The sequence below is a fragment of the Tympanuchus pallidicinctus genome, unplaced genomic scaffold, assembly GCF_026119805.1.
Source record: "Tympanuchus pallidicinctus isolate F22 unplaced genomic scaffold, pur_lepc_1.0 scaffold11, whole genome shotgun sequence".
NCBI classification, from domain to species: Eukaryota; Metazoa; Chordata; class Aves; order Galliformes; family Phasianidae; genus Tympanuchus; species Tympanuchus pallidicinctus.
Window position 1 is genome coordinate 11,994,066 of NW_026294627.1, and position 27,319 is coordinate 12,021,384.

Below are 27,319 nucleotides of genomic sequence, written 5' to 3' on the forward strand. Positions count from 1 at the left end.
TGAGTTTGATAACAACTGAAAACAACAGATCCAGAAGATACTTCTTCACTGGGACTTCAAAGCAGGATATTCACTGATGTATGCAGTTTGTGGAAAAGGCAATATTTTTTAAAATGTTTGTTTACACTTTGGTTTAAATAATAGTTTAAAGGTAGATTTGCAAACAAAGAGGACTGATGATGGCCCATTTTAAAATCATGATGTGATACTTCTCCAAGATGTGTAAAAGTCATTTGAAATGTAACACTTTACTGAGAAAAGGAAGGTATAAATGAGCTATAAACAAAAATACTCCAGAATTTGCAAAAGTTCTTATCCTCTATGAAGACAGGCTGAGGGAGCTGGGCTTGTTCAACCCAGAAAAAAGAAGGCTGGGGGTGACCTCATTGCAGCCTTTCAGTACCTAAAGGGAGCCTGCAAATAGGAGGGGAATCAACTCTTTGGAAGGGTAGATAACAGCAGGACAAGGGGAAATGGTTTTGAGGGAGGGAAGATTCAAGTTGGATGTCAGTGGGAAGCTCTTTACCATGAGAGTGGTGAGGTGCTGGAACAGGCTCCCCAGAGAGGTTGTGGATGCCCCATCCCTGGAGGTGTTCAAGGCCAGATTGGATGGGGCCCTGGGCAGCCTGGTCTAGTATTAAATGGGGATGTTGGTAGCCCTGGATGTGGCAGAGGGGTTGGAGATTCATGATCCTTGAGGTCCCTTCCAACCCAGGCCATTCCGTGATTCTGTGATTCTGTAACATTTAATGACTAAAGCTTTCCAAAGCTCTTCCAATAGGGAAGAGAATCACAACTGCTTTTAAGGTAGAGTTTGTCATAGATATGAGAAGAAATTTGCAAGATGACTGAATCAAGAGACTGGGCTGAGTGATTCAGGAAGGTGTTTCTTGTTTTTTATTCTTAGAATCATCATCTTTGGTAGTGCTTTTGGGGCAAGATCTGGCAGCCTACATAGAAAGATTATGATGAAATTGCTATTTTTCATCCAGTCTGTCTCAACTCCTGCTTCTGCCATTTCATTTCCACCTCTCATCCAAAATGATACCTATGATCAGGTTTTGTTATCCGCGTTTTCAATCAGGATGAACACAGGCAATAGTCACCTGAGATAATCCCACAGCTGTTAGAGACTGGATTTCTTTTTTCTTCAGGAAAGCACTTACAGCTTTTGAATTTGAATCAGAGATGCAGCTGGAAGTCAAACAGTTTCCTGACTAGCGCATATTCCTGTTTTCTAGACAACACTCCCCTCCCCCAGGGCAATGAGAACCGCATGCAACTCATACAGAACTTGAGCCTTCATTTGTGGCTGTTCCCTGCAAAACATTTTCAGAGCAAATACATTCTGCAGCATAGATGTCAATTACACATTTATTCCAATTGTTAGATGAATTGTCAGTAGGATAATAAGGATAGTGGGGATGGGGAAGATTTATCTGACTAGGAAAATCACATTGCGTTCAGACTCCCTGTAGAGCTTTTATTGACTACTGCCAGCAGAGATTAGTGCAATGCAAAATGGTTAAGTAAGCAGCCCAGTATTTCCAACTGTTTAAGTGGTTCCAATAATTAGTAGTTCTCAGTCTCTCCATTTACATCTTTTTCCAGCTGTTAGACCCATTTTGAAAAATATATCTACATGGATCTGTGTGCCTTTGCAATACTTTGGAATTCAAAGGCTACTACTGGGCATTTGATCTCTTGGTATAAACAATGCAATGTCTTCAGGAGATTATTAAAGGTATTAAGTTAGAGGCTCTTCATAAAATTGCAGAAGTCAAGTTTCATATGTAAATTCATTTATTCTTTTATTTTTCATCATATAATCACTGCACCTAATGCATTTCACACTGTATGGCAACACAAATACAATAACATACTTTGAAATTCTCTTTCAAGAAAATTTCTTTCCATTTATGACAGGGAGAGCCTGAAGGTATTTACCCCTACCCTGACTTCAGCACCTGCAATTATTTAGAAAGATTTTGGTGTTTGTTATCTGCTGTGAGGCAATACATCTTCAGATAGCTTGGTATACTGCCACAGGTGGAAAGCAGGTGGAGGAAAGATGAAACCAAATTTCCAGAGGGTATGACAGTAGTTGTGTTCTCTGCTTTGTATCAGACCCACAGGGTTATGCTTTAAGACTGGGATGTTCCTAGAGTAAACTGTCTGTGTTCTTGGGTGTTTCATTATATTATTTGTGAGCAGCATTCTTTCTGCATTGGTTTGTACAGTGAGAGACTTTCTTCTGTTATCTTCTTCTTGTCTGGATGAATGATAGTTTAGTTTCACAGCAGAACAGGCTTAGAATTTCAAAGATTATGAGGGTAAGATGGTGGTAGTAAGGAGGTATGGGATAGGTTTAAAGCTGTCTATGTAAGCACTATCATTTCTTAAGACAGTGTGTGACCTTGAGGGAAAAAAAAAAAAAGAGAAATGGGACCCTAAATTATTCTTAAGAAAATGTGTCTGAGCCCCTTTGAGAAAGCCCATCTATCAGTCGATCCAGCGTCATCCTTCCTTTGCGTAAACTCACTTCCTACAAAGATGCATCAGTGTTTGAACCAAGGGAACAGCATATCCTTTGGCTGTACCCTGCGGCTCCAACAGTAAATGCACTGTAATTCACTACCAGTTTTGATTTATGTATTGCCTCCTGCCAGACTCCTTTGAGTCTGAGACTTCACTTTAGAGAATTATCCCCGTGAGAACGAAGGGACCACTTTGCTTAATCTGTTTTTAAACTGCAAGTGACTTTGGGGCGTAAAATGACAAGTATTTATTGGGAGCTGTAAACACTGCGCAGCAAAAGCCTAACCCTGTAAAAGCTGCTGCCTTCCAATCCTCTGACTTTGGTATCAGTGTAAACTCTCAGGCTGAAGGTCTTCACACTGCTAGCTGTGGGAAATCGACCTCTGTTCCCAAAAAACCAGGAGTGGTCACTATTGGGGCACTGAAGTCTCTGAAAATTAGCAGCTGCATTTCACTGCTGGAGTTCTGAAGGCAAGTTTTAAAAAGTAAACACTGTTCTGGTGATGATGTTCAGGTTCAAGATCTGGTGTTGTTGTTTGAAGTGTCATCTTTTATTTCTGGTGTCCCCATCCGAGGACCTGTCTTCTCTGTGTACACTGTCTTGTTCACACCTCCCAAACTTTGTGTGGTCTTTGGGAATCATCCATGTGGTTCAATATATGGGTTCTCATTCCAGAGTCCAGGTAATGAAACTGGGAAAGGATGAGGCTTACATTACTTTTTTCCAATAAATTGTTTTCTCAAGACCTGTTTCAAGCAAAGACTTGAAGTCAGTGAGATTATCTTCCTTTATTTACATGAACCAGAACATCAGCTTGGAAAATGAGCAAAGATAAATTAGCACAACTGACATCTATGTAATGCATATGTGCATCTGTATCTGTGTTTGTGCTTCCTGCTGGATACAACAAACAGTAATCAAATTAAATCTTCATGTCTTTGTGGGTCTCTGAATGATTCATATTTTAGAAAAAAGTAAGAAAAACACAAAACAAGTATAAACAGTACAAGTGTTTAAACATGGAATAAATAATGAAAAATTTCATCAGTCACCATGTCTTAGGAAAATTGCTACAGTTCCTCAGTGCCTTGGGCAAATCTCAAATCCCTTTTCCCCCTAGAGTTTGAGCTTAATAACAGCTATTTATCTAATTCATAGAGAATTCGAGGCTTTCTTGATAAATATTTTCCTCATGTCTTCACTGTTGCAACTCCAGGTTTTTCAGCACTGAGATCTGTTGAAACGTCAGCACAACATCTGAAAAACAAAAGGTGTATTTGCCTTCTGTTTTTCTCTCGTGACCGTTTGATTCCTCCCTCAAATTCTGTGAGATGCAGACCAGTGAATTCTAATTCTGCCAAAATAATACCATGTCTTTCTCCTCTTTCCAGATATGTTGCACTGCAAAATTATTTATTTGGATGACGGTAGTGTCAATCTTGATTACCCAAATTACAGGTCTAAAGGCAAATAATGGTTAAAATGTAGTAGTTCTCTCCAGGATATTAAAAAATCCTTTCCAAACTGTGTTTTAAGATAAATACATGAAAGAAGTGTCCTACAACCCTGAAAATGGCTTTAACTGAGATATTACATTTTTATGTTTTAATCAGCAACAGCAAATTATTGCTGGCATTACATTTGTCACAGCTGAGACAGTGAAAGAAAACCTTGTACAAAACTGTGCTTTCTCAGTCTTGCAATAAATTCTTTGATTAACACTGTGATATGCAGTCTCCTAAATACAGACTTCAAGCTGACTCCCAGTGAGGCACTGCTTTCCCCAGAAGGGCACAGGTCTCTGTGGATCTTATTTCACACATACCAATACCAGCTGGGTGACTGCAGAATGTCTGAGAAGTGGTTCAAACACCAGCCTTCAGGCAGGTTCAGGTACTCTACCTGCTGATGTCTAATCACAGATGATGGATGGTGTGTTACCTATCGATGTATTTATCCAGGGGGGAAGAAAGGAATAAAAAGAGGAAGAGGATACATATCAGTTGTCATTTTCATAACTGATATTTTTAAGAAGGTTTTTTTAAAAGGTTCTGAAATTACTTCACTGAGAAATTTTGAAAGTGAAGTCTTCAGTCACTGCTGTTTTTCCTATGAATATGAAGTGGAAGTCTCAGAGAGCCATTTAGATCTTTGGGAGGAAGTTCTTAGGCTTCTTGTTTGTTCCAGCGTCAGTCTCAAAGTAGGACTGTCTCTGACCCTAGATCATGCCTGCATGGAGTTAATGAACCTAATAGCCAAGGGTGGAGACCTCTCAGCTTCTTTGTGCAGTCCATGGCACTACCTTAATGCTGGAGTAGTGAAACAGGCTTTCTTCATGTCCAGGCAGAATGTCTTAGGACACAAACTGTGACCATTGTCTCTTCTGTCTCTGTAAATCCTCCTCAAGTAGTTGCTTACAGCTATCAGATTTTCCATCAGTCTCGCTCTTAATCAAACTAATCAAGCTCATATTCCCCTGTTCTTTCCTAAGGGCCATATTCTGCATGTTTCTCACCAACTTATATTTCCTCCAGTTGGATTCTCTCCAACTTCCAAATATTTTTTCTTGAATTAGAGAGGCCCAAAACTGGACACAAGATTTCTGGTGTTGGCTCATCAGCAGTGAACAACACTTCTTTTTGTTGATGGCTCTCCAACCAACTTATCCCGGGATGCATTTCACAGAAAACAAAGGCAGCTGTGTGAACTCTGTAACTTTGACAGACCACAGAAAGTGAGAATTTAAATATTAATATGTACTAATTTTTTATGATAAAATGTTGTCATTATGAAATACACGGCTTATGCAATTTAAAAACAGATTCTAGACTAACTTCTAAAATCAGTTAACATAAGTATCTGAGAAAGAAGCTGTCTTACCACTAAAATTCATAAAGGAAGATTGGACCAGAGAAACATACCTCCAGATACATGCATTTTTCTCCAGAAGGTATTTCATCCCACTCACAGGCGTCTTTGTTTCTAGAGGTCTACTGTGCAAATACTAAAGATTATGATCGAATCAGTGCTGGAAAATAAGATTTTTCAGGGCACAATTCATTTGACTAACTGTAGAAATCCACTTCAGGCTGCCTGCTTCTCTCCCTTGATACTTATATATTGGGAAGTTCATTATATCATAGAATCCTAGAATGGCTTAGGCCAGAAGGGATCTTAAAGATCATCGAGCTCCAACCTTTGATATCCTTGACTTCAGTTCAAATAAACTTTATTTGCTGTTCCCAAACATCACATCTTAATGCTTTGCAGCCATTTAGAAGATTCATTTGTGTCCGTCATCTTTGATTTTCGTTTTTTGACATTATGAGAAAGAGGGAAAATTCAGTGCATTCATGTATCAGTTATCCCTGCTTCTGTACAGCCATGATGGGAGGAGACATTGGGATATTACCAAAATGCATCCTAGAAAGGCAGGAAGTGATGTCATCCAAATTGTATAATACAGAGTAACTGAAACTGCAGATGAAACTACAGATGATTGAGGGTGAACAGGGGGGACAACTAACAAAACAACAAAAACTCTGATCTACAGAGTGAGAGAAAGGGAGATTGGAGGTACCTACAGAGAGATGAAAGAACTCAACAAAAAACCCCAACATCCATTTAAAATACTATATGAACATAGACAGCTTCAACTCATCTGGGAAAGACTGACTCCACTGAACTAAATACACACCAGTGCTGAAAGTTGTAGAACTTACATTAATGCCATTTTAGAGCATATGCACAATATTTTTATATTTCCACTCAACTCAATAGAGTCTGAATCACTGATTTTAACAGGACGTACATTTATAATAATAGTGTCTCAAATGCACCATTTAAGAATGGAGTTGGCTGCATATGAAAATGATATAGCACAATAGCATTAGCAGCATTAAATAACTCCAATATCTTATTTCTTTTTTCTCAGAATAATGAGGAGAAAGACTGTGTCCTCTAACTTGGGATTTGCCACTCTAGAAACTTCCCTTCTGCTTGGGGTAGAGCTGCCTTTAGAATGCTCTGCAATGTTAAGAGCCCTCAGACACTCACAAGAGCACTCAGAGGCCTTTATGATCTATGGAACCATAACTTTGAACATTTGTTTGGCTTACGAGTCTTTCCTGCTGTCACATATTATGTTTATTATAGAGAATCCCTAGTCTAGGAATTACCCAATTGATCTCAATGGGAATTTGTGCATCAGCAGAAAGATGTTTTTCAGTGTTACATGCGATAAAGCTCCTTAATTAACTCATAGTTTTATTGGTAATAATACAGACCCCTCCTGCATGTAGTAAGGATGTGTAGTTCTAGAGAGAGAGGGATGCTCAGATGGTATTTCTCCTCTGTCAAATCCTTCAGAGCCCTGCCTCAGAACCCAAAATAGTAATATACATTTGTGGAAACTTGTAAGGTGGTTGAAATTTCTTCCTCTTTGGAAAACTATTTAAAACTCACCGCATATTCCCCCTGACCAAAAAGCTTTAAGAATCTTTTGCTGACTGCAGCACAGTATTTCTCAAAGAAAATTTGTTAAGAAATTATCACTCTTTACATTTCAGACAGCAGGGGTGGCAGATAATATTCAGTGACATATTTCAATGCCTACAAGTTTTGGTATGAACACTCAAGAAAAAATACCACTTTATTAATAACACTAATGTACTGTCTGGCTATTATTCCTCTCTGCAGATAGTGTTGCTTGGGACACAAAGCTATTATAAAAAGGGTGCTGAGACCAAACTGATCATTTTCTGAACAATTCATTTAATTTTTAGCGCCTTATGGATTTTTAAAATTGTTCAAATAAAGCTCACATTTTGTGACATTGCAATTTCATGCAATGCCATGTAATACAGTATTTTCATGCAGATGTAGATATTTTTCATTAGGCTGTGAAAGTTTTAGTGATGTGTATTACTCTCTTTGAGGCAACCTTTATTTTTTTCCTTCTTCCTTTCCCTTTCCCTTTCATTTTCCCTTTCCTTCTTCCTCTCTTCCTCCCTTCTTACTTCTGTAAGCCATAAACAATAACCTTGAATTATAATAGTTAATTAACAGCTTTGTGATAAAGAATTTACTTCTGAATGAAAGAAGATGAAGTTAGGAAGTTAAACAAGCTCAGAATCATACTGCCATGGAATAGTGATGCATATGAATACCTATTACTTTTTGATTTATTTTCAAAAAACTTTTTATCTTGTCACAACAGTGAAGGCAGGAAGTGGTGCTGCTGCTCTGTGTTTGCATGTTCCAGCTTTCAGGTATCAGAAATAGTGCTTGAGTATTAAAATTGTTGTGATGTATGATTTAGTATTTAGCTGTATTGGGTACCTTTAAATTCATAAATACCACTTAAGTACTGTGGTATTGTGTATAGGGTCTTCTGTGCCTTTTTTTTAACTACTGATCTACATATATCTGTGTGGTCTAACAATTTTAGGTTATTCAGAGAAACGGGAACATGACCATGGTGGAGGTTAGAAGGCAGTGGGACGTTTTTGTTGTTGTTGTTAAACTGGATTTGTTATTGATCAAATGCACTGCAGCTGCACAAATGTGTTTCCTGATGCAAGAAGGGGGCCAGCATATTAGTAGGGGCAGTCCAGGAAGTAGGTGAGAGCTGTCTCCTTCAGTAGCAGTGTTTTAGAAATTGTGTTGAAACTTACTGTTTGGATAATGCTCTTAACAATGTGCTCTAATTTCTGTTCAGCCTGGAAGTGGTCCCGTGGTTCATCTTAGTGATCTTTGTGGGGCCCTTTCATCTGAAATATTCTATTCTAATATATTTTAGAAGTCTTGCAAGAACGGTGTCTAGAAGAACACTTAAGTTTTTAGAATTTCTTTTCTATTGTCCCAGTGTAAAAGAGCTGGCTTTCCTGCTGACCTTGCAGCTGGCTGGGTGAGCCCTGCAGCACTCAGCCCTGGAGCCTTGTACCCAGCTGCCATGGTACAGATCTCTGATTTAAACATGCATATATAAATATTTGTTAAGTGTACAAATGTATATTGCACTTATCTATGAAGATGGATAAATATAAGGGGATGAGGACAATAAAGAAACACCCCAGAGATTTCCAATAAAGACAGTACAAGCTATAAGAACTAGATAATCGATTCATGAATCAGTAACTTCCTTTTCGTGGTTTAGAACTTGTTATTCTGTGGTAAGTTCATGAGATAAGGTGATTGGTGTGTAGCTCTTTGTCCAGGTTGATGGAAAGTTTGCAGCTACCAGTGGGTCTGTGCTGGGGTATGCAGATGGTTGGTGCTGGGGAGCTCCCTGCGTCCATGGCACGTGCATCCTCCAGCTGCTGGTAAGACCATAATGCAGTGTAGTGTCCTCAGAGGACAGTGTCTTGTACAAGTTCGGACACTGGCTGTCTAGTGGAGCCTGCAATGTGGCTGTGCCCCTGTATGGGCTGTTACTGTGAAGGACAGGAGAATCAAGAGCTGCAGCAGACCCCTTCCACCACCACGGACAGGCCCTGGTCTGCCTACGTGGGCTTCTCCAAACTCCATGCCCGTGCTGTCCATCCCAGAGCTCTGTGATAGCCCTGACATCCAGGTGTGGGCCAGCCACCTGCTCACTGTGAGAGGGATCTGACCAATCCTCGGAGTGACGTGGACACAGCACCAATGAGAATGGGGTCAGCTCTCATCATGCATGGCCTGTGAATACACACAGCAAGAGTATGAGGAGCTCTCTGTGCAAGCCTGCCTTACCTGTCCTGTAGAGTGTTGAAAGCTGTCTGGGAGGATGAGGGCAGGAGTGTTTGTTGGTCTGGATCCTGCCAAGACCAAATGTCCAGTGTGGAGAAAAACAAATAACCTACCCTGCTTCTTTGTCATGATGGGGGGAGGAGTACAGTAGGGAGTTTTCAGAATCCTGCAGGACCCAGAGGGACTACAATTTGGGGGTGACTTATCAGTCCTGGCAAACATCTGTAGTGAGAGAACAGGTGTGTTTGGTGGTCTGATTCTATCTGTGTCCAGATATCCAGCTGCAAGACATAGGAGAAGCAACAATGAAGCAGCCACCTACTCTGCTTCTGTGTCCTTGTCCTTGACTGCAGGGCCCTGCTCATCACACTGCTTGTCTGTCACCATGTTTTACTGTAGTCTAGGGCTGACTGTGGCAACAACCCTGCACTGACATGGCAACTGCAATCACCAAGGCTGGTGCCACCACTTCTTATGGGTACATGTCTTGATGAACTAGGCAAAAAATTGATGGTAGGAACAGGGGCATTACAGGGAGATTCCAAGGTTCTGTAGGACCTGGAAGGGGTACAGTCTGGGGCTGATTTAACTGGCCTGTAGAGTGAAGACAGTTCTCAGACTGTTTTCAGAGGCCTAGTTCCATCCTTATCCAGATGTTCAGCTACAAAAAAAAAAAAAAAAAGAGAAAAAGGAGAAGCAATAAGGAGTAGCTGTCTGCTGTCCTTCCTAGTCATTCCCTCTTATGCAAGGCCAAACTCACCAGATAGCATATCTTCCAGAATTTTTTCTTGCCATCTGAGGCTTTTTTTTTGTAACCAATCACACAGTGCAATCACTACTGCTGGCTCTTGCACCTTCTGTGAAGTCAGGTCTTGGAAACCAGGAAAAAAAGTGGGAGTAGATGAAAAGGCATCTTAGGGAGCTTCTAGGGACCTGTAGGACCCTGAAGGAGTACAGTCTGGGGCTGACTTATCTGTCGTGTAGAGCGTAGGGCATTTTCAATGGTCTGGCTCCATTCTTGTCCAGATGTCCAGCTGCAAGAAAACAAACCAAACCAAATAAACAAAAACAAAGAACAGGAAAAACCACAAGGAATAGTTGTTTGCTTTCCTTCTCAGTCTTTCTCTCCTCTGTATGATTCAGCTCATCAGATAGCTTGCATCCCAGCATTTCTTGTTGCCATCTGGAACTTCCTACGTCACTAACTTCACACTGACTTTGCCAGTGCAATCACCAGGGTTGGTAGCAGCGCCTTTGTTTTGGCCCTGGTCTCAGCATACCATGTAAATACTGGAGGAGGGATAGGGGGAACTTAGGGATCTTCCAGGTTCCTGTAAGACCCAGAAGGTGTACAGTTTGGGGCTGACTTGCCTGGCCTGTAGATTGTGGACAGCTGTCTAGGGGTGAAAAGACAAGTGTGTTTGGCGGTCTGGTTCCACTGGTGTCGAGATGTCCAGCTGCTAGACACAGGAGAAGCAACAAAGAAGCAGCTGTCTGCCCTTATTGCCTGTCCTGCCTTCCGCTGCATGGCCCTTCTCACCAGGTTGTGTGCCAGCCTGATCTGTAGCAGGCTGTGGCAGACTGTGTAAACAACCCCACAATGGCAGGGTTGCTAAAATTACAAAGCCTGTGGCCTACACATTTCTTTGGGGCTTGGTTTCAGCAAACCAGGCAAAACTTTGGCATAGGGTTGGGGAGAGACTAGAAAGGTTCCATAGTCCTGTTGGACCAAGAGGGAGTACAGTTCTAGGCTGACTTATCTGTCTTGTACAGTGTGGAGAGCTTTTTGGGCATTTTTAGTGGTCTGGTTCCATCCTTCTTTGGATGTCCAGCTACAAAAGACAGGAGAAGCAACAAGGAGTAGCAGTCCACTCTGCTTCCCAGTCCTGTCTTCCTCTGCATGGCCCACATCACTGGGTAGCTTGTCTCCCAGCCTTCTTTTTATCTTCTGGATATTTACTGTGTCACCAACCTCATACTGACATAGCCACTGCAATCTCTAGGGCTGGTGCCAGCCCTTTCTTTGGGACCAGGTCTCAGCAAACCAGGCTAAAATGTTGGGAAAGAGTCAGCTGGATCTTAGAGAGCTTCTGTGGTCCTGTAGAACCCAGGAGTACACTTGGAGGCTCACTTAGCTGTTTTGTAGAGTGTTGGCAGGTATCCGGGGAACAGAGGGTAGGCGGTCTGGTTCCCTCCATGTCATTCAACTGAAAGACACAGAAGCAACAACTAGCAGCCACCTGACTTGCTGTCTATCTTGCCCTCCCTTGCACATCCCTGCTCACCAGGTTGCTCATATGACGGCCTGCTTTGTCGTAGTCTGGTGCTGCCTTTGTCATCAGCCCCCATGCTGGCATGGCCAGTGCATTCACTAGTGCTGGTGCCTGCGCCTTCTGTGGGGCTAAGAAAAAATGTGGGAGTAGGTGAAGGGGCATCTGAAGGAGCTTCCAGGGACCTGTAGGACCCAGAGGAGGTCTAGTCTGGGGCCGACTTGTCTATCCTGTAGAGTGTAGGCAGGTCTCAGGACATTTTCAGTGTTCTGGCTCCATCCTTGTCCAGATGTTCAGCTACAAAAAACAGGAGAAGTGACAAGGAGAAACCATAGACCTTGCTTCCCAATCCTGCCCACCTCTGCATGGCTCTGCTCACCAGGATTCTCAACTGCCATTGCTTTCCCTTGTTTTCCCTTGCCCTCTGGAACATCCTGTGTCACAAGCCCCATGTAGCTATGGTTACATGGTATCACTAGTGCTGATGTCAGCACCTTTCTCTGAGGCCTTGACTCAGCATAGCTTACATAATTTTGGGGTAGGGGTAGGGAGGAATTATTGAGCTTCCAGGGTCCTGTGGGCCCAAGAAGGAGTGCAGCTTAGAACTGACTTATCTGCCCATAGAGGGTCAAGGGCTGTCTGGGGGACAGAGGTTGGGCATGTTTGGTGGTCTGGTTCCTTCCATGTCCAGATGCCAGCCTTCAGGAACAGAAAAATGAACAAGGAGCAGTCTCCTGTCTTAGTTCCCTTTCCTGCCCTGCCCTGTATGACTGCTAAGTAATAAATAAATGAATAAATCAGCCATTCATCCAGTAGTGCCTCATGGTACTTAGGCCATCTCAACACGAACATTATCACCAGTTCTCCTTATCACATGTCAGAATCATAGAATGGTTTGGGTTGGAAAGGATCATCCAGTTCCAACCCCTCTGCTATAGGCAGGGGCATCTCCCTCTAAGCCATGTTGCTCAAAGCCCTGTCTGTCCTGGTCTTGAACGCTTCCAGAGAGGGGGTATCCACAACCTCACCTGTTCCAGTGTGTCACCACCCTCACAGTAAGTAATTTCTTCCTAATATCTAGTCTAAATCTACCCTCTCACAGTTTAAAGCCAGTGCTCTTCATCCTCTCACTACCTGCCCTTGTAGAAAGTCCCTCCCCAGCTTTCCTGTAGGTTCCTTCAGGTACTGAAAGGCCACTGTTAGGTCCCCCAGAGTCTTCTCTTATTCAGACTGAAGAGCTCCAACTTTCTCAGTCTGACTCCATAGGGGAGGTGCTCCAGCCCTCTGCATCTTTGTGGCCCTGCTCTGAACCTGGTCTACCACCTCCATATCATTCTTGTGTTGGGGTCCCCAGAATGGGGCACAATACTCTAGATGGGGTCTCAGAAGAGCAGAGTAGAGGGGCAAAATCACCTCCCTCACACTGCAGGTCACATTTCTCAATGCAACCTAGGATACAGTTGGCCTTCTGGACTGCAAGAGCAAATTGCCAGCTCACGTTGAGTCTTTCATCAGATGATACGCATCCATCTCAATCCAGATATGTTTTGATGAGAAGGAACAGGACCAAGGCCTTGTAGCACAGAAATTGAAGGAGTCTTCACAGAATCTGTACACATCTAGATGAACTTTTGTTTAATACTTTTTTTTCCCCACTGGCTCAAAAATTAAATTCCGATTTCCTCCTGCCCAGGAGGTCCTGGAAATCAGCCTAAATTACCAGGAGCTTTTAACACTTCCCGTTGTTCCCACACTTACTGTACTGGCATGATGGTAACAATACCATATGACCCAGTTGGGCGCATCAAGCCCCTGCTGCTGAGGCGCTGCCTATGCATCATCTAATTTACCACGGTAAAACATTGTTCTGTCCCAGCCTGAACCACAGCACACCCTGCCTTAATTGTGGCACCAGCCATTACAGGATTTCCTGTCCTACAGCTTTGCAGTCTCTATCCCTTTTTAGAAGCACAAAGAATAACTACTTCTCATATATTCCATATTTTGCACTCCCTGCTGCCACTGTGAGCCTCCATTTCTAATCTGGGGTCTGAGAACTCTATTCCTAAATCAGGAGCCCAATTTCATGCATTTTGCCCACTTCTTCACCTCCTTGGTTTTCTCAGAGTTTGTCCCTAGATTTGATTTCACACATCTTAGTACTGCGTTAACACAGAGGTACCACAGGAATCTTCCCCACCTCCAAAACTGAACAGCCCCTGTCTTTGCCATGGGGTCTGTTTTGGATGGGCCGTTGTCATGGAGGCTTGATGCTGTAGGCAATCTTCAAGTCAGAAGATCTCAGCTCACCCAGGACTGCAGGTCTTAGAGCCAAGCCTCACCCTTGTGCATGGAGCTGCCACAAATTGGAAGTGCCAGGCTTCTTTGTGCCAGAACCATGGTATGGCAAGAGGAAAACTTATGTGGGAGCAAGCCAGATCTGTCTCCTCTTAGCAACATCTTGCAGGACTATGCTGAAATTGCAGCACTGTTCTTGCCCTGGGTGAAGTTTCTAAGCAAGGATGAAGCGCTTACAAGCTTCTTTAAATTGGTACCTTAAATTCAAAATCTTACTAACCTCTGGTCCTTGAGGTTTTTGTGTTCTGTTTATGAATAGTATAATGCTATTTCTTCCTCACTGTGGAACAGTTCTTGCAAGTGATCTTTCTGGCTTATGTTCATTTCTGTCTCAGAAACAAGAGTTGTAAGCTCACTTCAGATATTTAATGTGCATAGTTAAAAAAAATGTTTTGAGAAATAAACTGTAGCAAAAACTGTTTTTAGACTCTGGAAACTATCTTTGTTTACAAGGTGGAAACAAAATTAATTCAGAGTTTCTTTACAGTCTGAAAGCAGTAAATTAAATGCTGTCTTCTCTATCATGCTGCCAGTGCTGCTAAGAAATACAGCATTAGAAATAAGAAATCATAGTAACTCACTTTTACTTTAATTTCTGCATGGTTTCTAGCATTTGTTTCTCTGTAATTTAGGATTTCTTTAGCACAGTAAGAAGCAGAGAGCATTTGGAGAGGGCAGAGGATAATTTCTAGCATGCTACTTGACCCATTCCTCAACTAATAACATCAGTCCTACCCCGTGTTACGTAAACGTCATGGAGGATTAAATCTGGTCTTCACACAGATCAAACTTATTGCATAACAGATTCCCTTGAACAAAAATCTTTTCTCAAACTTACATTGCCTGTCCCCTCTCTGTTGTACTGCTCAACTATTTTCTTAGGCGTGGTAGTGCTGCATCACACATGGCAGCGGGCCCAACACTGAGTAAATTAACACAGTAGCAGCCTACAGAAATGCAGATTTTAAAAGGTGATTTTGAATAGCCGTTTTGCCCATTTGAATGACTGACAACTTGGAATCATCTAGACTGGACCGCTTAGGGATAAATATTTTACCACATATTTTTTTAAAGATTTTCTGAACCCAGAATCAGACCTTCTGTCTGTCTTAAAAGACAAAAAGCAGCAAAATCTTCTGTGTTTATTTCCAGTATTTCCATCTGCGATAACTGCAGTTTCTCTGAGCGCTCCTCAGTTCTCCATTTCCCAGCGGTTTTTATCGGCACCCATTGCACATGAGTGAGCACTGACCCATGCCAGTGAGGTCTGACAGATCAAAGTCAATGTGGGGCTGTTAGGTGTGATCAGCAGGTGTGACCTTGTTTGAAATTCAACTCTTCTTCCCACACAAATGGTTTGGGATGAGATTTCATCTTCAGCATTTCAGGAAAACCTTTGCAGAATGACAACGTTTGAGGAGAGAGTATCACAGCAGTTTGTAAGTTCCATTCTTTTTCAACTAATATCAAGAAAATAGGAAAGAGTGAAATCTTGATTTGTGTTTTTGGATGCAGGCACTTTGAATGTTTTTCTAGCTTGTGGTGACATTGCATTGGTCCCTGTAAATAAATACTCAGTACAAGCTGCCAGAATTTTCAGCAGAACACCACCACCAACAAAAGGAAATTAGAGAGAATGTGAAATGAAACCTTGCTTCTGAAGACTTCTGATAGGTGGGGAGATAATATGGCTCACACTAAGGACTCCTTAGGGAACAGCAGTCATCACTGGTCTCCATCTGCATATTCAGTGATTGCCCACAACTCTTTGGATGTGGCTTCATGAGTTTTCTCCATGTTAAAGTTTTTTTTTTTTTCTTCTGAATTTCCAGCCTGTGTTCTGAATTTGTCTATAGCCACCTTTTTGCCCATTTTATTCTGTGCTCATGTAGTCCTTTTTGCTTACCATGTCTATTTAGGTTGGATATCAGGGGGAAGTTCTTTACCAAGAGTGGTGAGGTGCTGGAACAGGCTGCCCAGAGAGGTTGTGGATACCTCGTCCCTGGTGTTCAAGGCAGCCTGGTCTAGTATTAAATGGGGAAGTTGGTGGCCCTGCATGTGGCAGGGGAGTTGGAGCTTGATGATCCTTGAGGTCCCTTCCAACCCGGGCCATTCTATGATTCTATGATTCTGTGATTCTATGATTCTATGATTCTATGATTCGCTGTCAGGTTGCTTTTTTGATCAAACTGGTTGTAGACTTGCTATGTATATAACTCAGAAGGCTCGTGTCACTCAGCATCATATATCATGTACTTTCAAGAATCATAATTCCATGGAGAAAGCAGGAGGTGTCAATGTGAATAACAGTTCACTTAGCAAATGTCTCAGAAATGTAGTTTATAGATGGATTGCCACTTTGCAAATGTGCAGCTATTTTTAACCACTCAGGAGAGCCCTAACATGAACATGGAAAATCGTATTTTAAAATCTAAAGGCAAATTGTTGTCTTAAAACACATGGCAGCATCAAGATAACTTCTGCAGCATCTATGCAAGCCACTAAGTGTTTTGTTGTTTTTTTTTTAATGCAGACATTTGTATGTCAAATGATCTCTGCTATATGCAGGGAGCTCCATCCTCATTTTGGTCTCTGCTTTTCAGTGGCAGTGCTGTGAAGGGCTAAAGTTAGCAGTTTTAGTACTTAGTAAAATTTACATAGCTTGTTAAAATGCTTGCCAGAAATAAGTACTCAGATAAATTACGAAGAACTTGATTCTAGCCTGAACAGAGTATCAGGTGGTGATATTAAAATGCAAAGACTGGTTTTCATTTGCTCCTTGAATTAGCTTTGTGTTCAAGAAATTTTTAAGGGATACTTCCATTTCAATTATTAATATTGCTGACTTAGCCTGCATTGTCCAATACAGAAAATTTCAGGTATGCACTTGCTGCATTTCTCAGTGAAGCTAATTTGCTTATGTTTTCTTGCCAGAGTCTTAATTTGGACCAAGGTGCCTGCATTTTAATTGAAAAAAAAAAAAAAAAAAAAAAAAAACAAACCCACAAAAAAAACCCAACCAGTTTTTCATGAAGGTCTACATGGCTTATCTTCACTTGATAATTGACTGTGTAGCTGGTGTGCAGATATAGCTTAAAGGAGAAAATTGCAGCATTTTGCTTATGAGGACTAATTTGAAAAGTAAAGTGAAGCTTCCTCACCATAGATATAGCAATCAATTCCTTTAGGGCACACAAATCCTTGCTTGACCTTTTGAAATAAATTAGCAGCAGAGTCCAAGGCTTGGTATTTTGATGTAAAGGTTGCAGTGAATGTCATCTGTCAGGTCTCTCTGAGTTCAGGGGATGCTCTGGGAGCTGCACTGCAGGCCAGCCTAAGTATTCCAGTGAAAAAGCAGACAATTTGCTTCTCCATGGCCTAAGAAGAAAGCCTGTCTAGAGGCAGTGAGATAATACAATTTCTGATCTTTTCACGATTTACAGAAGATTTCCCTGTGATGGCTTGCTGAGCTCATCTCTGTGTGCTGAGGTCCACAGCAGCAGTTCTGAGCTATTCGTTTAGGAACATCCTAACTTTCAAGCTATGGCAGGGGAGATTCAGGCTGGACATTAGGAAGTATTACTTTTCAGAAAGGGTGGTCAGGCACTGGAATGGATGCCCAGGGAGGTGGTGGAGTCACCGACCCTGGGGGTGTTCAAGGAAAGGCTGGATGTTGTGTTGAGGGACATGGTTTAGTGGGAGCTATTGGGAATAGGTGAACGGTTGGACTGGATGATCTTTTAGGTCTTTTCCAACCTTGGTGATTCTATGATTCTATGATTCTATGATCCTCTCCTGCGCACTGCACATGGATACACCTCTGTGTGCAACTGAGCACGTGGATGAATGGCAGTCAGTCATAAACAGCACTGGTCATCTCATCCAATGCAACGAAGGCAGAGCCAGGCTCTTGTCAGTGATACCCAGTGCCAAGACAAGAAGCAATGGGTACAAAATGGCACACAGCTAAGTTCCCTCAGGACATCAAGAAAAAAATTGTTACTGTGTGGATGGATGGATGTCTATGGTCCAGAGCTCACTGGTAACCAACTCCCCAATATCCAGTTGCAACCCCTTGGTCTCTGTGACACCCAAGCAAAGACCCCCATCAAACTTACAGGCACCCTATACGTGGCTCCTGGCTTCTTATCCAATTCACCAGCTCATCAGGCTGGATCTTCATTACTGCTTGCCCAGAGATGACACACTGTGCACACACTTGAGTCTCTCCAGTCACTGGCACATGGGCTTCGGGCCACTGTTTCCCAGCCTGAGGGCTGTCCCTGAAACCCCATCTCACTGAGGTGACTGGGGATCTCCCACGTGCCAGCGTGCCCCTCTGTTACTTTGTGTAAGAGGGGATGGGCCTTCAGTTCTACAGTCTAACAATTTACTACATTTCGGGAGGAAGATTGTTCTGCAGGGATGCCTGATCCTTCCCCCCACACCTGACAAAGTCCTTGAATTTTTGTACCACTGCTACTGTTGAATAGGTTTGGGGCTAGGAGCTCAAAATCCTACCAGATCCCGGCAGAAGGATGTTGTCTCTATGGACTCGAGCGCATCTAACCTGCATGTCTAACCTGCAGCCCATGCCATCATGGTGTCAGCTCATCCCTGCTGGGCAGCCCAGCTCACACCCAGACAGAAAGTCATCGCTCTGCAGCAACCATTGTCCACAAACAATTCCTCTTTGCTCAGTGTGGCCCAGGCAAGGCAAAAGCTTGGACGCTCCTGCCTGGAGAGACTTTTCTGAACCACAGCCCTCAGTGGAAGTCCAAGGCCTTGTCAGGAATTTCTCATTTTCAGGATGCACTTTGTAAAGCAAACTACTCCCTCCCTCTTGCTCTCGATGAAACCTAAGAGCAGAGTGGAGTCTTGGTTCTTGGAGATACTCAGCATCTGACTGGACACAGCGCTGTGCAGCCCCCTGTAGGTAGCCCTGCTTTGAGCTGAGGTTGGACAAGGCCTTCTCCAGAGGCCCTTTCCCACCTCTGCCTGTCAGCGATATCGAACTTGTGAATGGAAATCCCAGGCCAGGTTGGTATTAGCTTCTTCTGTTTTCTTGTGCTGAAGTGGCAAAAAGCTGTGACTGTGGCAGTGGATAGAAAGATTTGAGGGAACTGTATTAATAGGTGGGATTGTTTCCAAGGTCACCTTCACCTCAGTGAGGGTAAACTGATTTCAGACTGAAGTGAGAGATCCCAGTGCATCAGCTGCTTGAGATGATGCTCTCCAAACTCACAGTCCAGAAAGGTTAAGATGTCTGCTCTTATTACTTATCTAACAAAAATGCCATGAATCAAAGTTAAGGGCTTTTTTTTATGTCACCACACTTTTCATCAAAATATCTGGAAGGTACCCAGCTCTTCTTTATCCTGTTCTCTTCATACCGGTACTGAAACTGAAGTTTTTTCAACTCGGGCAGAAATCCTTCGTCGGCTTGGAAATGGAGCATCAAATACAGTCACTGTTATTATGTAACTCATTCCATTTTTATTAAAGCATGTCTGTGTGACAGCAGCTTTCTGTAAGCAATACATAAATGAGGTTCTGGAACTCAGTTTGAAAAATAAGGTTTTATAAATTTGGCTTTGAAGCATCATTTTCGCTACCTGTAAGTGATTTTCAGGCAAAGTCTGAAGTCAAATCAGTTTTAGAAGATGATCTAAAACCTGTCTCCATCTTAGTACACATGGCACAGTATTTGTTGGTTTGGAAATTCCCTTTATTGAAGAAGTCTTGGAGAAGAAATGCAAAATCTAATTTGCACTTTAAACACTAAAGCAGATATTCAAGGTCAGTCAGTGAATGATCAAATAAACTATAAATGTTATGTATTTCAGCACATTTGATCAAGACAGTCAATAAACAAATTTATAGTTCTTAGAATGAGAGACCAGAATACTGATTTCTTCATTTCATTAGCTGCTGCACTGGAGTCCCCAGGAGGATAAGAACAAACTGGACATCTGTTGAATTCACATTTCAGCGGAATGACTGTGCTCCACAAAAGAGCAAGGGAAATCATAAATGGATTTGCAGAAAGGTGTTTTCAAGCTGTTGCAAAACTTAAGATTAACTACAAAAGATTCTGTAGACTCCTCAAATGAGAGGAAAAATGTTTTTAAAAAATGTATTATTTTAAACAAATAGGAAAAGGTGTTTCCAATGACCTTAGAAACCTGGTGCATTTTCAGCTGATAAGATGGAGAGCTGCTTTTTGTGTTGCAGATCTATAAACGTTGTCACTCATATGAGCACAAGGTCAATCTGATAATGTTAGCTAGCTATTAGTTCTATAGGTACAAAGCAATGCCAGACTGAAGGAGCTTTATGCCATTCTTGCACACTTTGCTATTCCTGCTATACAGGTTCTCAGTGTCTATATAGGATACTCAGTGCACTTCTGATGGGCAAAAATATTCACCAACCATTAAATACATCCTTGTTCACTGTGCAGAAGATAACTGTTCTTTTTGTCTGGGAATCTCTGTTCTGTCTGCCTTGGTTCAGTCTAAAAAAAAGAAAAAAAAAGAAAGAAGAATATATGAATTGTTTCTTTGAATAGCAAGGACCGGACTGCTGAGCTGCTGCTGCTATACAAGAAGCTTTTCTACCATTGGGGTTTAAACTCAGTTATCATAAAATCACACTCAGGTTTTTCCCTGATGGTATTCCTGGATCTGACTGCTAAAAGTCTCTCAGATACCTCATCTGGATGGTGTCCTGTTGTGGAAATATCCTCCAGTAAATTGCAGGGTCTTAATTAATCAGAACTCTGAATGAACACACAAAGCATCTTATTTCAAAAGCAGTATTTATTTTTTTTCCATCAAGATAAGACACATTACATACTGCATAGGGTAAGAAATAATGCTACAAGAGCTGCATTTAACTGAGATAACAACAACAAAAATTTGAGAGATTGCACTTGAGAAAGTAGGCTCTGTCCCAGAAGAATACACTAAATGAAAAGCTAGCGAGTGGCTTTGAAATCATTCGAGTTTAGAAAATGTGCTTATTTTAGAGGGTTCCAATTCCACCAATAAAAACAATTATTATTTTTTTTTAATAGCACTGTTTTTTAAATTAAAACAATATGTAAACAGAATAGCAATTATTACACAGACAAAAGAAATAAAGGTGTGGAAAAACATCTTGACAATTTCTACTAATAAATAAAAAAGGAAAAGTTTTTGGCTGCTACTTGATTTCACTAGGATCAGCACAGCAGTTGGCTGAGAAGTTTGGAAGTGTTTCACATTTTGTGACCAGTTGAGTGTACTTTTAAGAAACTAAGCATTAAGAGAGTAATCCCTTTTACAGCTGAATTTTCCTGCTGGATCCTAGCATCCACTGCTGCCTGCATCAAATTCAGTTAGCCAAACTACTGGCTGTACAGTGTTTACCATGTTTCACACCATTTGCCATGGTTCTATTTCCCTTAAGATGCCCAAATCAGATTTCTAGTCTCTTTCTTACACGGTGAAAAGGGAGTAAACTCCCACACTGGTGATTTCAAACTAAGGCATGCTTGGGAAGGAGCATCTCTCCCTGCTGCCCATTGAGGTGACTTAGTGTGAATACCCCCAGGACAGGGCTGTTTGGGATGCAGATGGACAAACAAACAGATGCGTGGGGAATGCCATGCACTGTGGATGCCTGATTCGCGTCTTCCCTTGAGGGGTGAGAATTACAGGACCACTCAGAGCACAAAGGCACGAGGCAGTTGCTTCCTACCACTGATGCTAAGAGGCTGGAGTGCTTAGGCATACTTGCAGTACAATGCAGTCAGAAATATACGCTAGAGAGAGTGCGCCTCTCAAAAACAATCAGTACTGTCAAGATCTCACATGCAATTTTCTTCCCAAATTAGCTGAAAATTATGAAAGGGCTGGGTCAATCCTGTTATAAAGCAAGAGACAGAAAAAGAATGAAGTCTTTTTTAAGCAGTTCTGAAATAAGAAATGAAGCTGGCAATCTTTGGTTACAGTGTTGTTCTTTTAAAGTGAATTGCTTTGAAAAATGATGAATCACTTCCCAACTCAGCATTTGGGAACATTTTTAAATAGACATCTGGGAGCCAGAGAGGAAAAATTAATATAAATAATAATAATAAAAAAAACCCCACACATTTTGAATCTTAAATGTTAAAATACAAGAAAGAAAGCAACACAGCATTTCTAAGGGACGTTTCAGTAAAGTTTTGTTAAAATTATAAAAGAGCACTTATAAAATACTTGAGCTGATAAAGAGGCTGTTAGAACATTACTGCACTTCTATAACAAAACCATATATTACTAAAACATACTGGCTTAAAGAATCTCAGTATTATACTATAGCACATGCCAGTTTCCACTAATGTCAAACTACTTGGCTCTTTCAGAGAGGCAGAAACCCAAGAGGCAACACGAACAAGATGAACTGCTGCAGTCTGTGTCTGCTGTTAAACATAAAACCTAAACCATTAAACATGCCACCTCATTCTTTCTGCTACATTCATGATAAAAACTCCAGTTCTTCCATAAACTTCAATCTGCCTGTGTTTTACTCTGAACAGTTTCTGGAGCAGCATTTTATAGCCTTAAAGCTGGCTTGAAGGATGTTTTTTTCCTTTCTCATGGAGAGCACTTGCATAATATTTAAAAAGGCATAAGAAGTTATGTCGTAGCTTTTACAGTGCTTATTTTATTCTGAGGTGGTGTTTATAATATTCTTGTGCTCGTTAATAAATGATGCACACTTTCCATGACAGACAAACATTGCTTAATGAGTTAATATGCCTCAGCAAAATGCAATCTAAAAGAAATTCATTGTTAACAGTTTAACCATGGCAATACACATAACTGAAGTGAAACAACAAGCCTCAGATAACTAAGATTAATGGATATATGACAAAGTTATAATAATCCATATTTAAAATAAACAAACAAACGAACCCCAAACCAAGTAACGATAATTAAATCTCAAGCACAGTTTAGTTTCCCAGTAACACAACTACAACACAAATCAATATTTTCAACAAACAAGTGCCCTATCTTCATTGTCTGCGTAGGGAGACATGGCACTTCTCCAGCTATGGCAAGGAGGGGATTGGGCACAGATCAGAACCAGCCCCAGCCCACAGGGGACCTGAAGGGCCCCATCTCACCATGCTTGCAGAAGGATATGAATGATGGTTCCTGTAGAGTCACTGTGGCAAAGGTGCCCCTGTACCCCCTACCACCACCAGTGTCCCAGCTTATGCAAAGCATTTACTAATTTTGCCACAAGATCTGCTTGAGGACAGATAGTGAGATTTGACTCTCCTGGTGTTTTATTTCATGTAATAAAGGATTTTTCTCAATGCACAGCACTCTTCTGAGAGGTGATGCTGGCAAGTTCATTTTCAGAGCTGGATTAACCATTTTACAATTGCATGGGCTCAAATTCTCCTTTCATTTATACCCACAAAATTCTACTGACAGGAGAGTTCCACAGGTAGAAATGGCAGCAGAATTTGAGCATAGGAAATGGTGAGATATTTGCAGAAACACAACAAATGCTCTTTCATTGCCAGCTTACACAGCTTCTGTGGGCCTTGTGCACCTAAAAACTGTAAGTGACCTTTGAAAATTGCAACCCTCAGACTCTAGCTATAGTGAGCATAATTCCTGGATGCTGATGTATAAATGTATGATATGTCTCTTTAGCTGCCATGGCACTAATCAGCCCAGCTATGCTGAAACACAGCAATCATTTCTTCTAATTGCAAAGGCAGGCTAGTAGCAAAGTTCAAATGATTAGTGACTAAAGGTCCTCAGAGCAATCCTGCTTAAAAGTAAATGTCTGGTAAGCTGCAATTAGTGGGTCTTATATTTTTTCTTTCCTTTTTTTTTTAATTTTTTTTATTTTATCGGGGTGGTCTTGAACTGCAGATACAATCACAACGATCATGATGATCCAACTGTATATCTACTAAAGCCATGTTCTTTCTTGCTTTGCCTTTCTTTCGGGGATGCTCAGCCTCAGGGACAAATTTCAGCACCTGGGAAAATGAAGAGGAATGCATCAATTAAAAAACACTGGTAAGAGATCTGAAGAAGACAATGTTGGGGAAGTTCCAGCCTCATCTGCAGCTCGCACACACACCTCTGCCCATGGATCCACACCCACCTGCAGGTTCACAAGACAACCTTTATGCAGTCTGTCCTGGCAACACATTTGTACTGTGGTGTTTTGTTCTTTATTTCCCATTATGGAAGGGAGGGTGCTTGGATTCTATCTTGGAGCTTCGATTTTACTTTCTGCCCATCAAAACACATTTTTGTTACACTTCCAACTTCTTCTTTTCTCTCTGTGACAACCTGCTGCATTGTCTGTCCTAGAGCTTTGACAGATTGGATTATTTCCTACCTCAGGTATCTTTGTATCATGCAGTTCCCTAACTATGTCCAGAGCAGTTCCTTTGCATGCTGATTATCAGGCATGTTTCCTTTGGCTTGTCTTTCCAGTCCCACAAATATTTGAATTATTCCAACCCATCTTTCATGCATATTTCTGCTCTAAAGAACAAGCAAAAAAATTTTTAATGCAATTCGAAATCTCTGAAGCACATCTTTAGAATTGGTCCAAAACTGAAATGCCTGTTAAGAGGCAGAAAAAGAATGGAGCTTGCACAAAATTTGTACCTAGGTATCAATGAGTTTCTCCGGAATCTGACTATTACTGGCTTCTCTTTAAAATATGTGCCTTACCTGGAAAAGTCTCTTAAAAATCACTGTGAATAATGTGAAAGGAAACAACAAACCAAAGCAAGAATAAGATCTTAGGGAAATGTACATAGCAGAAGAGACTTCTGAAAAAAAGCCAAAAAAAAAACCCCACCACCTCACCAAAACATATAGGCAAGATAACTGCAGGACTCAAAAAGAGAGTCAAAGGTTATAAAGAAAAGGGGCAACATATACAAGATGCAACAAATGAAATCCTATTTGAGTATAGGGAAATAAATAATGTGAGAGTGGTTAAACACTAGAGCAGGTTGCCCTGAGAGGTTGTGGAAGCCCTGCAGATTGTCAAAGTTAATAGCACAAAACCTTGGGCAGCCTCATCTAACTTTGAAATTCCCTGCTTTGAATGGGAGATGGAGCTAGATGACCTCTAAAGATGCCTTCCAACCCAAATTACTGTATGAAACTGATTTCATGAAAATAGTGTGGATATGTAGAAAACCTCTACAATGTTGAGTCCTATCTCATCTTCTGTGATAGTGCATGTATGTGAACATACTGGTAAAGGCTGAGCAGGACGGAAGTTTGCAGGGGCATGCTTAAGTGAGCCTGCTGTTTGATTCGGGGTATCCGTGCAAGAGCTTACAACCCCATTCCCATCCCCTGGTGGTGCAAGCCAGGGGAAGGGAATACTCTCGTTTTGTTTCATTAGCTTGTTGCTGAAATGCTTATGGTAGTTTAGCAGAAGAGGTTGTAATTTAAATTACAGCTCTGAAACTTAAGTGTACATTTTGATTAAGTACCCAAGCTGAGTTCAGAATAAGCACACTTTAACTGTCCCATAGCATTTGTTTTCCTAAATCTCACAACACACTGCACAAAAAGATAGGCATCATTGTCAAACCTCTGCAGGCAGAGACTGTGGAACTATTTCCTCAAGGCTCTGTGACAGATCAGTAGAACTATTGGAGGCATTATCTGGTCCTTTTCTTTTTGAAATCACTTACTTACTGATGGAAAGCAGGATGAGGAAAGGTGTCTGCAAGAAGATGAGCAGATTCTATACTCTGCAGCCGCAAGCATGTCATGTCAGAAACCAAACACTAGTGAGGTACTAGAACCAACACACCTCACCTCTTGCCAGACTGTTGTGAGGATGTGCTTGGCAAAGGAAATGATCATTGAAACATTGGTTTTGTCTGTTCACAAGACGGAGAGAAGTGTGTCTTGTTTATGACATGCCAAAGCCACTGGTCATGTGGGGAGTGGGACCACTCAAGTCACATGAGTGTCACAACCACAGAAACACCCACATCTTCAGCACTGGATAACAGGCCTCATATTGTCACTCAGTTACTAGCCTCCTTTTAGTACAAAGTATGTTCTGTTCTTTGACCTTAAAACATCATGCAAGAGTTAAGGTACTCTGGGGAAGGAGAGGGAATAAGAGGCTGAGTAGCAGATTTACAAAACATTTGCAGCTTTGGCAGCTTCAGCAGAATTAGGATTTCCCAAAAACTAAATATGAATGACATGCCTAACGTTAACCAGGAATGCCTGGCAGAATTGGTGGGGAAGGGAGATGCAGGTGTGAAGTCTTCAAGATAAGACTATTTGTTCTTCACTGTTAATGCCTGAAGGATAGGAAGGCCATGGGATGTAACAAAAGACATAAGCATTGAACACCGTATTATTTCATCCTCCCTTGTGTGACAAAATTCACATTCCATCTGTGTAATACTGAGGAAGGACTGTACCTAAGAAAGGTACACAGATGGCATTTTAACCTGTTGGGAAGATGTGAATGCTTTCCACTGTTCCCCCTCTACTCAGCACTGGTGAGGCCACACCTCAAGTACTGTGTTCAGTTTTGGGCTCCTCACTACAGGAAAGATGTTGAGGTCCTGGAGCGTGTCCAGAGAAGGGCAACAAAACTGGTGAGGGGTCTGGAGCACAAGTCTTATGAGGAGCGGCTGAGGGAGCTGGGAATGTTCAGTCTGGAGAAGAGGAGGCTCAGGGGAGACCTCATTGCTCTCTATAACTTCCTGAAGGGAGGCTGTGGTGAAGAGGGATTTGGCCTCTTCTCCCAGGCAATGAGCAAGACATGGGGTAATGGCCACAAGTTGTACCAGAGGAGGTTTAGATTGGACATAAGGAAGAACTTTTCCTCTCAGAGAGTGGTCAGGCACTGGAATGGCTGCCCAGGGAGGTGGTGGAGTCGCCGTCCCTGGCAGTGTTCAAGAGGCGTTTGGATGACGTGCTGCGTGATATGGTTTAGTGCTTGTGGTGGCAATGGTGATGAGGAGACGGTTGAACTGGATGATGTTATAGGTCATTTCCAACCTTGTGATTCCATGATTCTATGAAATGCAGAGACATGCGATTAAAAAAGGGGGGGAGAGGGGAGAAAGCAACAGAATGATAGTGGATCTGAATCAATTTTGAACTTTGACTGCCTCAATATAGGCAGTGAAGCCCAATGGACAACAGAACAACCCACAGCACCACACTGTCATTCAAACAGAAAGGAAAAGAACTCAGTCAAGCTTGTAAGATTATTAAAGGGCTGAAAATAGACTGCATCTTCAAACATTTTTTTTTTATTATTTAAGAAAACATACTTTTGAAATGAAGTACAGCTACTGAAGCTCCATCCATGATAAAATTCTTTACTTAAGGAAGCCTTTCATCAAAATCTGAAAAACTTT

At 41.7% G+C, this 27,319-nt stretch overlaps 1 protein-coding gene across 3 annotated transcripts in view; it reads right to left on the bottom strand.

Annotated features, from left to right (window-relative positions):
* Positions 1-20,699: 20,699 nt before the first annotated feature.
* Positions 20,700-27,319, bottom strand: part of PDGFD (platelet derived growth factor D) — a 137,624-nt gene continuing 131,004 nt past the window's right edge. For all 3 annotated transcript variants that reach the window (XM_052670943.1, XM_052670942.1, XM_052670941.1), the window contains one exon: positions 20,700-23,926. In XM_052670943.1, coding sequence (XP_052526903.1) covers positions 23,792-23,926 — 135 coding nt within the window. In that variant the 3' untranslated portion in view covers positions 20,700-23,791. The remainder of the gene's footprint in view (positions 23,927-27,319) is intronic.